The following is a 15,861-nucleotide window of genomic DNA, read 5'->3' on the forward strand; positions in this document are numbered from 1 at the left end:
TTTCAACTATTCATTTCCTTACTGAATATGCAACACTTTCTCAGGCTCAACTCATGAAATATTGATGCTCAGAAGCTAAACACTAAATCTCTGTACATACATGTGAATTACCTGAGCTGTAAACACTGAGAATCTGTACACATGTCTTACACCAGTCCCACAGAGATTAAAGTGTTGAACTCGGGTTAAGCTGTTCCTCAGAGGCATACGAGCGCTGGCACATCCACAGCCTATCACAATGTGATAATTTGACAAGGGAAGCTCATTTGACCAAAGATGGTAAACATTTCACCGGAAAGAATAAGAGTGAATCTCACGGAAACATGTTCAGGTCACAGTTCGACTCACAATCAAAAGAGAAAAACAAACAATTATATTTTACAAAAAGAAAATAAAGCTTTTTTTGTTGTTGTTGTGGTATAAAAATTAGAATCAAGAATTGTAAAATTGTACTGGTATGTACATTTTTGCATGTAAAATACAAGGTTACATGGGTCAAAAGCAATGAAAACTATTTTTTTTAAACAATACAATACAACATATATTACAAATTTAAGTTACGATAGTCCACTTCTAACAATCTACTAACTATAAGTAACTTTGCAACTACATGTCAACTAACTCTCATTAGAGTGTTAGTAGACTGATAGTTTAGGGTTGGTAGAATAAGTTGACACTTGAAAAGTTACTTATAGTCTGTTGGAGAGCATCAGAATAAAGTGTTAGCAGATATATAACTAATGAGAGTTAGTTGACATGTAGTTGCAAAGTTACTTATAGTTAGTTGAATGTCTAAAGAGGACTGTCTAAATAAAGTGGTACCAAATTTTTTGTTAAGTGCGATTAATCACAATTAATTACAGAAAAGTGTGTGCTTTTTTAATCAATTGGCAGCACAACTATTTTTAAGACTATTCTTTTTTTTTTCTTTACATTTTCCCCGAACTCTCATTACTGTAATACATCCTTGTGTTTTGCTTTTACGTTTTCTAGAATTGTAATTATTCTCAATAATGATTCTCACTAGATTCTCATTATGGTAATTTTTACTGTATTACCGTAAAAATGCAGTACTACAATGAATTTAAACTAAATTTAAATCAGTGGATATTAAAGAAAGTTCAGCAAATGTAGAAATAGTTCACAATTAGTTTTATCCGACTCAGAATTGGATTTTCTTTATTGCATTAATGAGGATTATTTGGGAAAATGTAATTCAATGCTTTACCCAAAAAAGTCTTGATTTTTCTTTTATCATTTCCATTTCTATTATGGATATTTGGATTAAATGTGTCCTAGAAGTGACAGATTTCACCATGTTTTTACATCCTACTGGAATCAGTTCTATAATATTTTTTTTTATTTGTTGCATTTCTTTAAAATAAAACACACAAATCGTATCTACATTCCTCTTCTTTTCCATCTTGCTTCCTAACTTAGTTGTAAAATAAACCTGGCATTATATATTATGACTACTGTTGGCTCCTTGACGAATTGCTTTGTTCCTCTCTTTTAAGTGCATAAATGCACAAGCACAGAAAGCGTTACCTGCGACCTCCTCCAGAGAGCTGGCCCTCATGTCCAGCATGACGGTGCCGTTGATGATGCAGCTGCGCAGCTCGAAGAGACTGTGCAGAGAGAGTGTGGCCACGTACGGTTTACTCCAGCGCTCACCACCGTCCTCCACGTCCTCTTCAAACTTCAGCCACCTGGACACAGTTAAAACAATCACGCCAGCAATGCAAGTCAGAACTAAACCTTCACATGAAGCTCTCGTACTAATCCAGAAGAATCGGAATATCGCGCACGAGCCATACATCCTTTATTTCATATGTCAAATATGCCCGTTTACAACTTGAGAGCACTATGAACTGTCATTCAGTGTTTGCAGGTGAAAAATCAATTAATCTTTTTTTAAATGGTATTTTTGCCCTTTTTTGTAACCCTAACTGAATAAGTAAATGAGGATTTGTGTTGTTTCATGTGAATATTTCATATTTTTTTGGATAAAAGGACTACGATTTACATGTTGTCTTTACTTCATGAAGACAAAATAAAAATAATTCGCATGCTGAGTGCACTTGCATTTAGAAGTGATGCCATATGACAATGTAGAAACCATCATCATCATTATAAGTGCTGTATTTAGCCTTTCTGTTTTATCACACACACACACACATTACACAACAATGGTTCTTTATATAACCTCAGCTCTCTTAGACTAATGCCGCTCAACAGATTTAATGCATCACTCATGCTCTCAAAACATATCAGAGCTGCCAAGAATCAATCTCTGAAAAACGCTGAACATAAACACATCATGTTAAAAGCTCCCAAAAATATTGATTAATTATTCGTGGGCTAAAAACAAATAAAGATGTTGTAGTAGAGGGTCAAGTCAAGTTCTTTGAAATGCAATCTTTGCATTCATGCATTTTGAAAAACATCTATATAATTTTTGACCAAAAAAAAAAGAATAAATGACTAAATCTGTGTAATAATCAAGTAAAAAGTCATTAAATATTTTCCTTAACACCTGGAAAACTTCTGGGATGTCTTAATCATTAAGCTAAAAAAAAACAATTCAAAAAGGCAAATGTTTTAGATCACTTTTTTAGAGCCACTGACTAAATTCATTTAATAAAATCAGATTTCACAAAAATACTTTTATGCTTTTATGACATGAAAATTAATAAATTTTTACTTTTTACTATGATTACACCACTTTTTTGCGCAATAAAATCAGGATTATGAAAAATTATATTTTAAAAACTTGGCACATGCATTCAAAAACTAGATTCTTAAAACACGTTTCATCTTCTCAGACATCCTGATTTGTCGTTGACCCATAGATGCGTATTAAACGACTAAATGTGCATTCACTCCATGTCAGATTTACCATAATTGTGAGATTTTAACAAGTAAAAGAGCATTCACGTCCTCGTAATTACAATTTAGAAGCTGGGAATTTTCAAAGAGCTCTGCTGCAGATTAATTTTACCATAGAGTGCAATAGAAATGCATAAGATGTGAACAGCTCTGAGAAGAAATGTAATGGGTTGTCATCTCATTAATATGCGGTGAATGCATTATGAATCCAGATATGACTGGTTGAGGTGATATCACATGACCAAGTCACATGGGTAAGTACCTGGCGGTTTCTCTCCACTCAGCATCCTCTCCATCACGCAGGCAGATCTCATCCAGCTCAGTGAAGAGGTCATGTGGTATGTGCTCTTCATCATCATCCTCAGTGCCCAGCAGGAACTGAACCCTCTGAGAGGGAGTATCTGTGACACATCATTTCAGGGTTATTTTAAATAAACCACTTAGCTCAGTCATAAAGGTCGTCGCATGGCTAAAATAGTCATACAGCATCAGCTAAAAAAGCATCAGAGGGCCAAAACAACACAAGTTATGTTGACAATAATACAGCACAGGAAATAATCTGGACTCGTCCCGGTTGAGTCGTCGTGATGAGCTGCTAAAAGAGCGACACACATTCGACTGTGAGTCGGTCCGGATCAGACACCAAAACAGAAAGACAGCGCACATCAAAGAAACATAATCAAGTAGGACAGACCGTCAAAGAGAAAGAGAAACGATGAGAGGGAATCAGAAGGAACAGAAGACGACATCAAACAGAAAAATAAAGAAGGACATATGGTTTTAAAAAAATACTGTAATTTACTGCACAAATGTATTGCCCATTGCTAGTACACTGCAAAAAAATGCTTTTCAAACTTAGTATTTTTGTCTTGTTTCCCGTCAAAATATCAAACATTTCTTAAATCAAGACCCATTTACTAAAGTCGAACAATGACATAAGATATTAAATCTTGTTTTCTCGGAAAATAAATAAAATTTAAGTGAGCATCAAGCTTTTTAAAACGGATGCAAAAGTATCACAGAATGATCCCATGAAACAAGTGTCGTATATATTCCTGGAGCGTCACTATAGGCCATTTTAGGAGGCCTTTAGCCCCATCCAATGTCAAATCTCGGCTTATTTTTGTTGTTTTTTTATTGAAATTCCTTTAATCTAAATGGCATGAGACTTTGTGACTTTTCCTACTCTTGCTACTTCATACTTCAGTCCAATAAAATTGTTAAAATTTGTTATAATCTTCCTTTTATAATAAATCCAAAAGCAAAACATGCTAAAAGAGCTATAAAAGAGTGGAAATGGCGAATGAGCTAATATGAGTGATCCTCAGCAACCATCTACTAGTTATAGAGGAAATTTTACTACTTTATCACTTTAATTTTACCACTTTACCGCCGTCGGTGTATGAATGGGTGAATGTGAGGCAATATGTGAAGCGCTTTGATGGCCATGGGTCTGTTAAAACGCTATATAAATGGAGTCCATTTACCATTTAATTTCATGTCATTTTCATGTTAAATGTCTGTTTTCCACCAGGTGACAGAAATCCTCCACTAAAGACTGGCACATTTTCCATTTTATCTCCATGAATGAAATTGATAAATGTAGATCTTCTTCATGCACACATTTAGAGTTTAAAGAATAATAGTGTTTAAAACATTACATGTGTTGAAAAAAACTCAGTGAAGAGAGTACACAGATACTTTTAATGGGATTTCTAGGCATTGTATTAGATGTCCCATTTATATTCATCTTGATTTCTCACAACTTGTGTGTTTTTGTGGGCGAGAACAGAAGACCAACGGCCAAGATCAGGATTTTTGTTTAACAATGCCTTAAACCCTATTATAAACCCTCAGAACACTTGGAATATACGACACGGTTTCATGGGGCCATTCACTGATACTTATAAGTCTTTTTTTAAAGCTTGATGCTCATCGCTATTCACTGCCATTATATGGAGAGACCAAAACACAAAGCGGGATATTTTTAAAATTTTACCATTTCTGACCCAATAAAGAACAACATTCTGCATTAGAACAACACCAGTGTGAGTAAATGATGACCTGATTTTCATTTTAGGGTGAACTGTCCCTTTAATGCATTAATGACCTTAATGTAAAGTGTTTCCGTATCTTTGTTTTGTTTTACAGTACAAACATCTAAACATGCTTATTAATTCAAGATAGATTTGCTTGAGATGCAAAAGGAAATAAGATTAAATATGTATCAAATTGAACTAAGCTTTTGCTGAAAACAAGAAAAAAAGTAATTTTGTGTGTTAAACAAATCTAAGAATGTTTCGATATCTGTACTGAAAAACAAGACAAACATGCTAAGATATGTATGGTGGCATGGAAGAAAGGATGGACAGTTACTGTATGAAGGTGATTCTCGTCCGTCTTCGACCCCGGAGTCTCTCTCCTTGCTTCTCTTCCTGTGCCGGTGTCCGTGATGCCGATGGCGTCGGTGGGTTCTTCTCCCCAGAGGAACATGAACACCGATATACAGAGTCCTGTGACCTATTGACCAAAAGCAAACAGACAGGGACTCAGGGAATGTAAAATCTCTTGTATATTAAATAAAAAAATGCACATTTTTGATCATGTTCTGAAGCCCTTTGTTAATTAGGATTTTTTTCAACAAAAGTGATAACATTCACTTGATACAATTGGAACATACTAAATGGTCTTATATTGAGCATAAAACACAATATTTCAAAAAATAAAACAAAAGAGAGATTTTTTTTGGGCATTATCATAAAAATTTTTGGGCATTATTTTCCAGCAGCGAATGAAATACAAGTACACTTATTTTTTTATGCGCTTTGGTACTATTTTCACAAGTAAGGTGTACATTTTCAAAACTTATAGTACTAATAACACAACAGATCATCAAAAGTGCATTTTTTCAAACATTTCAGCATGTTTTCAATTGTGTTAGTATAACACAAATAACTGTTTCATCTATATAAATGTTTCATTCACAATAACTGTATTTCATAATGCCATTACTATCAAACTTTTGATTTTCATCTGTTTTCGTTCAGTTTAATACATTTGTCTAATATTTAATCCAACTATTATTTAATCCGTCTATTATTTAATCCAACATCTTAATGGTTTATCAATGAATCAATAGATTTCTATAGATACAGATTCTATAGATATAGTTTATACTTTGTTTGCAATTTCCGATACTGATAACCAGATGTAACAAATTCTTTTTACATCATAAGCGATTTATCTTAGATTATAACCACTATGTTCAAAGTGTGTGCTTGTGTGTGGTCTGGTAAACTCTACATTATGGGGACCAAAAATCCCCGCAAAGATGGCAAAATCCCAGATCCTTGTCCTTGTGGGGGCATTTTATTGCTCCCCATGAGGAAAACAGCTTATAAATCATACTCTGTGTGTGTGTGTGTGTGTGTGTGTGTGTGTGTGTGTGTGTGTGTGTGTGTGTGTGTGTGTGTGTGTGTGTGTGTGTGTGTGTGTGTGTGTGTGTGTGTGTGTGTGTGTGTGTGTGTGTGTGTGAGTGAGTGGGGGCGCGAGTTCAGAGATGCATCAGAAGAAGGGAGACAGATGGCATCAAATACAGCATTTTACATTACATTACATTATGTATGCCATGTGATCCTGTAAACAGATAACCATGGTAGAGACTGCCACATTACTGTAACTCACCCTTCATCTGTAGGTCAACTACAGTAATCAGTTATATGGCACAGTGAAAACATTTACTGTATTTCCAGTAAACTCTGGCACAAAAGCACAAAACCTCATGGTAGTTTCATAACTTGATAACACACTAGATAGATATCATAACAAACATTATCGATTCAATTACATAAGCTAGGTAATGTAAGTGTATTTTTAAAGGCACACTATGCAGGAATTCAGTTTTTGTCAAACAGCGACCCCTAGAGTATATTAGGCTACTGCATAGTCTACTGAACTACTGATGATGGTAAAAGGATAATAATAACTATATGTCAAGTGTTAGACTACTTTATAATAATAAAGTAGCCTACCACGTTTGCTGGCTTATAACGTTTTTACATGATTGCTGCTAAATCACAAGTAAATAGCCTATAGTCTAGGACTACTGTATAATTTCATTTGTGTTTTTTGATTGTAATGTAAACATTACAAAATGCCAGATGACATCAATAAAGTTAAATGTACGTCGCATTATTTCATAACATTCGCCGTTGTGATGTCATTAGACATGATAATTGCAATTTATCATAATAGTTTGCAAATTGTGCCCGTTTACCCTTTTTACAACCTTCTAGGCTTAACTTTATTTGTGTCCTGATAACTTTGTGAGATACTGACAACTGTTCTCATGATAATCTCATGATAAATTATTGGACTGGTCTAATTATCAACAATGGATGAATGAACAGCATCGTAAAAAATGACATACTACAAGCAAGCGCAACAACATACAATATAGAACACAAACAAGTTTACAAATAAGATATTTACTTACTAGTCCATCAACAAGATCGCCAGGTCAGAATTGCTGTTGCATCCAGTGCTGCTTTTTAGCTCGCGCCAACGAGTAAATGCCCGACCGAGTGGGACTCTTATCCGGTTCCTCACGCGGTCAGATTCTCTTTTCCTTTTCAAACTTTCTTCCGACGCTTTTTCTTTGCTCGTTCCATCGTCTGAAATGCGCGCAAGTGTCTGCGTGCTTCATATGTTGTTGTTGTGTGTGACGTAGTTGCCGTAAAGCAAGTCGTGATTCTCGCGAGATTTGTCGGGGGCGCTCCTCTCAAACTTACATAGCCGGTTTTTACAGCGACGACCCCCCCAAGCTTTACTACCAGGGTGATTCGTCCTACTATGAGTTTATTTACCAGCGAAATTACTTTGAAGCTGTTATATTAAGGTGCAATTGTTACATAGTGTGCCTTTAATGTGGCCTGTATTACTGTAATTATGTTTTCTATTTGAATATATTTTAAAATGTAATTTATTTCTGTGATCAAAGCTGAATTTTCAGCATCATTACTCCAGTCTTCAGTGTCACATGATCCTTCTGTGATGATTTTTATTATAAATGTTGTATTTTTTAATGTGGCCTGTATTACTGTAATTATTTCATCAACGAGGGTGATTTGAAACATGTATCTTGCATTATTTGCTGTTAAATGAACTGATTGTTAAAAGTACTAAATTGAAAGAAGATCATACTGTGTGTTTCGGTGATTAAACCAAAAGTTCTCATTACATATTTCAATAATCTTGTGTTTGAAACAATTATTATGTCGACTGAAATGTGTATTACTAATGAAAGCATGGCGACAGGTTTTGAAAGAATGACCAGCTGTGTTACAAGTGTGATCAGTTAAAATGTGAAAATGTAAAGCTTACTTGTTGAAAAAAAGAAACTGTAACATAATCAACTTTTATAATTAACTAAAATGTTCATACTTTTTTACTCGTCCCCGACTCTGTTGCATTGCATTATGGGTTGGGTTTGTCTTTTCCATAAAAGATACTTGCGGTGCTGCTTTAGTATTTAGCCAAACGAAGGTGTTTTAGAACGCAGTGTAATTATACGGTGGATCATTTGGAATGATTATCCTGCATAATTATGAAAATACAATTATACAATAATTATACGGCTGCCTACCATTTGGCACGGATGCTTCCTTAAACATATGATCCCTAAAATTGCTGTCATTAGGTAAAGTAAAGACCTTGCAATGGAAAATTTCAATTTACCAAACATATTTAACCCTTATTTACTTATCTTTTTTGAAAAATGCTAAATAACATTAATCACTGACTGTAATTGCATTTGAATGATTGAGAGGTTCGAGACAACAACATGAGTTTAATTGCTGCAAACGTAACATCTGTCCGTGTGCTTACACACACACACACACACACTCACGACACATATAGACTAATGCTAACCTACAGACAGATCTTCCTCCTCCTGGCAGTTAAAAAGGAGCTGAAAGCTGGATAAAACGAGGCTTAAATTACATCATTAAAGCTGTAATGTTGTGTTTGAATTACAAAAGGACTGAATGCATCGTCCTGCAATGGGAAACGGCTCAATGACACGGGATTATATCGATTTCTAAAGCTTTAGACTTTGTAAGGTTGACCACTTGTGTTTACAAAGTCATGACATTTAAAAACTCAAGATGATTTTTTTTTTTATCAAAATCACCAGACCGAAATATCAGAACAGTGTTATTCACTCACATGTTCTTCAGAGAATGGGGCTTTCTGCACAAAATATCCTCAAGTATGCAAATTTGTGCAAAGAGTGCCCATTTTGTGATCTTCTGGGCCGATCCAGATTGAATCTTACAGCTGCCTAATGTTCACTGGGTTATAAAACGTGTCTGAATCTGAATAAACGACATGTATTCAAAAGCTGAAAATGCAGATGTATTTACAAGCTGCAGTGAGTGGAGGAAAAGTCATATTTTTGCTGTCACAATCAGTGTTTTTGCAGCTCAGTCTAATATGTACAGTATATTGACAGTCGGCTCATTATTGCATGGAATTCTGGGTAATATCCACATAATGCCAGTTTGTCCTTTTAGTGAAATGCAGGAGAACAGCGAATATGTCTTCTTATTTTTAGTGATTAATCGCATCCAAAATAAAAGTTTGTGTTTACATAATATATGTGTGTGTACTGTGTATAATTATTTTGTATATATAAATACACACACATGTATGTACATATTTAAGAAAAATGTATTTATATATAAAATATTTATATTTATAAATAATATAAATTATGTATAAATATTTATACAGTGCATACATGCAAATATTTCTTAAATATATACATGTATATGTGTGTATTTATATATAACCAGAACACACACATATATTATGTAAACACAAACTTTTATTTTGGATGTGTTTAATCGTTGTCTAGCACTACATTTGAGAGATGTGTAGGATATGGAGCCTCTATTTAGATTCTGATGACCCATTCATTATTATAATTTGGATACTGTAATTATTCTCTCTGTTCCTGCCTCTTTTTCACAGACAGAATGTAAAAATAGCCGATCGAGGGGCAGAAGAGCGGCTGACGTCACCTGCAGTCCTGTGAGAATACGCTTCGAGTAGCTGTTCTTTTTCCCTGTTAAACGCTCTCAAAATACTAGCCATCCATCCTCCCACCACTCTATTCTCTTCATGTCATTTCAGAGGCAGATAACACACACACACACACACACACACACACACACACACACACACACGTCTCTCTGGTGCGACGTGCTCTTGATTTGCCACCCACAGACTAGCATTAACTTCTCTGAGCGTTTGCTCATTATTGTGTGTGTGTGTGTGTGTGTACATGTGTATGTGTGTGTGTGTGTGTGTGTGTGTGTGTGTGTGTGTGTGTGTGTGTGTGTGTGTGTGTGTGTGTGTGTGTGTGTGTGAGAGAGAGAGAGAGAGAGAGCGGCTCCAGGATGAGCTTCTGCAAGTGGCCGATGTTGTTTCTTGTCGTTTTCTACACTGGAAGGTGTAGAGGTTATTGCAAAGCATTCTGGGATTGTCTACAACAGATACACTACCTTTCAAGTTTGGGTTCACTAGATTATTATTATTTTTTCTGTTTACCAAGGCAGCATTTATTTGATCAAAAAATACAGTAATAACAATATCTAAATAAAATACTTTCTATTTGAATATATTTTAAAATGTAATTCAAAAATGTAATTTCTGTGATCAAAGCTGAATTTTCATCATCATTACTCCAGTCTTCATGTCACATGATCCTTCAGAAATCATTCTGATATGATGATTTTTATTATAAATGTTGAACTGCTTAATATTTTTTGTGGAAACTATAATACATTCAGAAATACAAATGCATTCTTGCTCAATAAAAGTATTAATTTCCTTTTTTTTATCTTAAAGGTGCAATATGTAATATTTCTTAGGATCTATTGCAAAATAAGATCCATAACTATGTTTTCAGTGGTGTATAAAGACCTTGCATAATGAACCGTTATGTTTTTATTACCTTAGAATGAGACATTTATAGATGCCCCCCCCCCCCCCCACAAATTAAATTATACAGTAGGTCTAGGCTCTAGGCTATTTACTTGTAATTTAGCTGCAATCACAGGCGTAATTTCATATGGGGACACTTTTTCAAAATCCTGTTTGTGTTCCCCGCACTTTCAAGTTCGTTTGTTACGATTTTTTTAACCGCACGCCGTCATCGCCACGGAGGAGCAGGAGTGCCGATGCACGCGTCCACGTCCAGGTACGTCGTGCCCACATAGTCCACACTCTAAAAAGAGCTCACTGAAAGTTCTATTAAACAGGTATCGCGCTTATTCAAGCGTGAAAGAGAACTGGATTCTGGCGCGCTGTCTGTGCGTTGTGTGCGTCAGAACATTCACAGACAGCACGCCAGAATCCAGTTCTCTTTCGCGCTTGAATAATAACACGTTCATTAATGCCAAAATGTCTGTTTTATCAATTGTATCCTCAGCTTAAACGAGTTAAATAAAATCTTAAATGAAAGTCAAGAGTAAATGAGAAAATTAAATGCGTAAGATCCTCTCATCAGCGACAGATCTTAAAGGGACAGCAGCCAATTCTCTCTGTCAGTTAAGTTAACCAAAGAACAAAGGGGAACAGAGCAAATTACTCACTGATCTTGTCTAAAGAATGTTTCTAGCTTTAATAAGGATTAATCTATATTTAATTTATAATTTATGCAGTGCAGACTATTTGATAACCTTATTCAATTTCTGTATATTCCGTACCTGTTAGACAGGAAGTGCACAGGTAAATATGACATTTATTATGGGTTCATGTGAGGATTGTTTAAAGTTCATTTAAATTAAAAGTTGTTATATTTTTGAAGCCTAATGAATGTTTCAAATTTGGAGGGAACAATCCTTTTCATCGAGACACCAGCAGCTATATTAATATCAGTGATACTGGCCTTCATTCATAAAAAGATGCTATTAAACAATTATTTAAAATATACAGTTTTTATGTTGTTTTTACATTACAGTGGAAATTGGGTCTCACATAATTTCAATTCTATTTACACACAAAACATTAATGGTGAACATTTTTGACTTTATAAAATGATTCTCTCAAGTCTTGGGCAATCGGCCCCTATTAAACAATAAAAAAAGTAAGAAATCTTTTTGTTATACATAGTTTAGTAGCCTACTTTTATTTTTGGCCGAATTTATCATTATAATCAACTTGATTATTTCTTGGGACCTGGATTTTGTATCACCATAGTCCCTAAATGTATGTAAATGCAGGAAATGGGATTCAAATCGGAAAAAAATTCCCTCATTTTGTGTCCCCCCCACTTTTCAAACCAAAGATACACCCTTGGCTGCAATCATGTAAAAACGTTATAAGCCATCAAACGCGGTAGGCTAGTTTATTATTATAAAGTGCAGAGGCCGTGAGTGCAGAGACGAGTCATTTTTTGACGACTCTAGGGGTCGCTGTTTGACAAAAACAGAATTCCTACATAGTGTGCCTTTAATGAACCGTTATATTTGAATTACCTTAGAATGAGCAGTTTCTGTCTACACACTCCACGGATCCCTTACATTGAAATGCGCCGACATGTTTCTACAGTGGCCCTAAACAGACAAACGCGTTTCGTTACTATGTTGCTCTTCGTGCAAGGAAGCAAGCTTAGTTCAGCGAATGATGAACAAGTACCAATAATATTCGCAATAACATATAGTTGAACTGAATAATAAAGTCAACATAATTTCTTAATTTATCCTTGTAAAGAAACCTTATTGCTTAACTGCTACTCTCTGCTGTCTCAGACGATGACATATTTTCCTGTCGCCACCGTAACTTTTGTTGTCTGCAACACCACTAGATGCTGCTAAAAATCACACACTGCACCTTTAATGACCTCAAACAGTAGTGTACACAGATTATCATCAATTTATGTGAGAATGATTTGCAGAATTTTAAAGATTTTTTGATTAATAGAAAGAACAGCATTTCATTTAAAATATTATAAAATGTCTTTACTGTCACTTCTGATCAATTTAATGCATCCTTACCAAATAAAAGTATTTGTGTGTGTGTGTGTGTGTGTGTGTGTGCGTGCGTGTGTGTGTGCGTGCGTGCGTGTGTGTTTTTACCTTCTAGCTCCTCCTTCTCCAATCCGGCCTTAAGCATGGAGCGAGTGCCTCCTCTGTCCACAACAGCCTCCTCATCATTCCTCTGATATATATATATAGAGAGAGAGAGAGAGAGAGAGAGAGAGAGAGAGAGAGAGAGAGAGAGAGAGAGAGAGAATGGAGGTGTGTCAGCATGGAGGTCTGTCTCAGAGCGACAGGGCGTAATGGATGCTTCTCTCACTGACAGACACATTTGTCAAACAGGGACAGATTCTCACCACACACAGACACACACACACACACACACTCAATCTGATGCTCGCTGTCCTAAGACTGCAAATCTGAGCGTATAATGAACTAAAGTTTTGAACATTTTCTGAAGAATACTGCGAGTGCTTCCTCCTGAGAAACTAGGGCACTGCTATACAGTTGCTAAGCTCCAGACAGGCCTGAAATTACAAGAGAGTGAGTAAATAATCATACGCAAATCTGCATTGCTTTGAAAAAACGAAAGACAGTTCACATGCATTGCTTGAGGACACACGTGTATTTCCATTCAGTTCCTCAACATATTTCCCTGCTTTTTATGGGAATAAAAGCAGTCCAACCACGAGTTACCATGGTTACTAATCTAGCCAACAGCAGCAGCCTCTCCATGAAATCAAACTGACCCGTGTTCTTCAACAAAGAAACTAATGTTTTGTTTTGTTTCATATTGAAAGCTTCACCACAACATGACAGCAACCTTTGACATTTACCTTTACTTACAGTGTAAAAGCCCCAGTGCTGGACGGGTAAGGTCTCAATATTACACACAGGACAAATGCCAGAGATTTATTAATATGCATAAACATAAGCATGTACAAAATACACAATAAAATGCATTTTAATATGTAAATAATAATAATAAAAATCTATATAAAATGTTAAAAAATGGAAATTATTAGCAATTTAACATTCAAAAGACATTAACATTAAACAGGCAAAAACTGCTCATCCATAATGTGAATTGAACATGATTAATAAATAATCTTCTATTAAATTCCCCAAATCAAATACCCAAAAATGCATGAACTGATCAAATGTACAAGTTTGGGGTTGGCACAATTTTTAAAAGAAGTCTTTAGTAAAAAAAATAGTGAATATATAGTCAAATGTAATTTATTCCGGTGATCAAAGCTGAATTTTCATCATCATTACTCCAGTGTTCAGTGTCACATGATCCTTCAGAAATCAGTATAATATGAAACATTTCTGATTATTATCAATGTTGAAAACAGTTGTGCTGCTTCATATTTTTGTGGAAACCATAATACGTTTTTTCAGGATTCTGTGATGAATATAAAGTTCAAAAGAACAGCATTACATAATGTCGTTACTGTCAACGACCAATTTAATCCATCCTTTCTAAATAAAATAAATGACCTCATACTTTATAATAGCAGTGCATAAATCACAATATGCAAGTAGCTTTGACTAAAAGCGGCCGCCAAATGCATACAAGTAAATGTCAAGATCAATTTGCTCATATTAAACAGCGTAGAATCACTCACATCTCCTCATGTCATCATTATATATGTATCATTGCTTTTCTTCAACAATAAGAACAGCTTGCTTGTAATTCAAATCATTTATTAATGAAAAAGCAGTTGTGCATTTGATAGAAGATGTCTATTTACAGTATATGAGTTATAATGTGAATACGGTAAGCATGCAGGATTTTAATATAGCGAGCTTTATTTTGTGGTATATTTCATGCAGAAATACAATTAATAATCTCAAAACAAATTAGTGTCATAATGAGCTCTTGAGCGAGTGTTTAATTAGCGTTTCTTCAAAGAATGACAGCTAGTCTACTAACTGGGTTAAAGCAGTTTCTAGTCAAGATTCCCTTAATGTCACTATGGCATAAAGACATAACACAACTAGGCTGTATTTGTGCTTTTGTGCTCAACAGGCAGAAGTACTGGCCAGCTGCTGATGGAAACACACTGATGTTTTAACGCCTCATTACTGAGAAACACACAGAATTAAACAGATGGTGCAGAGCCAAGATTAACCCTCAGAGCAATTACATAAGACAAATCAAAAATATACAATACTAGCGTTTCACACATTCACACACACACCATTTACAACTATTTAAATGCTACTGGGAGAGAAAAACAAAATTTAGAATATTGACACTGTCATTTCAAAAGTTTGGGGTCGGTAAGATTTTTATTTTTTTTGAAAGAAATTAAAACTTTTATTCAAGAAGGATGCATTAAATTGATCATTAAAGTGACAGTAAAAATGTTCACGTTGTTACAAAATATTTCTGTTTCAAGTTCTCTTTTGAACTGTTCATTCATCACAGAATCCTGAAAAATAAGTATCTTTTCTGCAAAAATATTAAGCAGCACAACTGTTTTCAGCATTGATAATAATCAGAAATTAAATAAAAAATCGTACTGACCTCAAACTTTTGAACGGTATTGTGTGTATCTTCTCCGAATGAACTAAGAGCGATTTGTGATTTGATTTAATGTAAAAACTAAAATACAATATTTAAAAAAATTAAGGCACAAAATGCATTTATAAGGATCAATAGTAATAAACAGCAAGATTTATTTTTACAGTTTTTTACACTCGCTATGACAATTTTTTCAATACTTTTAACAAATTTCCTAAACTCTTAACACAGTTAGCACTACATCCGTCTGTGTAAGCTATACTATTAACACATTTCTTGTTTCTTTAACACAAAATGCATACAATTGACACAGATTTAAAATGCTTGAACTTCTTTTACACACAAGCTCAAACAAGACCAAAACAATGGATTTTTACTGGCAAATTTACCAAT

General features: G+C 34.8%; 2 protein-coding genes across 4 annotated transcripts in view; both read right to left on the reverse strand.

The window, feature by feature from the left end:
- The window catches only part of slc4a10b (solute carrier family 4 member 10b), a 78,635-nt gene that overhangs the window by 42,931 nt on the left and 19,843 nt on the right, over positions 1–15,861 (reverse strand). For all 3 annotated transcript variants that reach the window (XM_077215816.1, XM_077215818.1, XM_077215817.1), the window contains 4 exons: positions 13,035–13,116; positions 5,266–5,409; positions 3,152–3,290; positions 1,549–1,709 (listed from right to left, as the gene is read on the reverse strand). In XM_077215816.1, coding sequence (XP_077071931.1) covers positions 1,549–1,709; positions 3,152–3,290; positions 5,266–5,409; positions 13,035–13,116 — 526 coding nt within the window. The remainder of the gene's footprint in view (positions 1–1,548; positions 1,710–3,151; positions 3,291–5,265; positions 5,410–13,034; positions 13,117–15,861) is intronic.
- Positions 15,473–15,861, reverse strand: part of tanc1b (tetratricopeptide repeat, ankyrin repeat and coiled-coil containing 1b) — a 533,291-nt gene continuing 532,902 nt past the window's right edge. Inside the window, exon 28 of the transcript XR_013197101.1 lies at positions 15,473–15,494. The gene's annotated coding sequence lies outside the window, so the exon portion shown is untranslated. The remainder of the gene's footprint in view (positions 15,495–15,861) is intronic.

The sequence above is a fragment of the Siphateles boraxobius genome, unplaced genomic scaffold, assembly GCF_051911475.1.
Source record: "Siphateles boraxobius isolate OS27281-9 unplaced genomic scaffold, OSU_SipBor_1 7, whole genome shotgun sequence".
NCBI classification, from domain to species: Eukaryota; Metazoa; Chordata; class Actinopteri; order Cypriniformes; family Leuciscidae; genus Siphateles; species Siphateles boraxobius.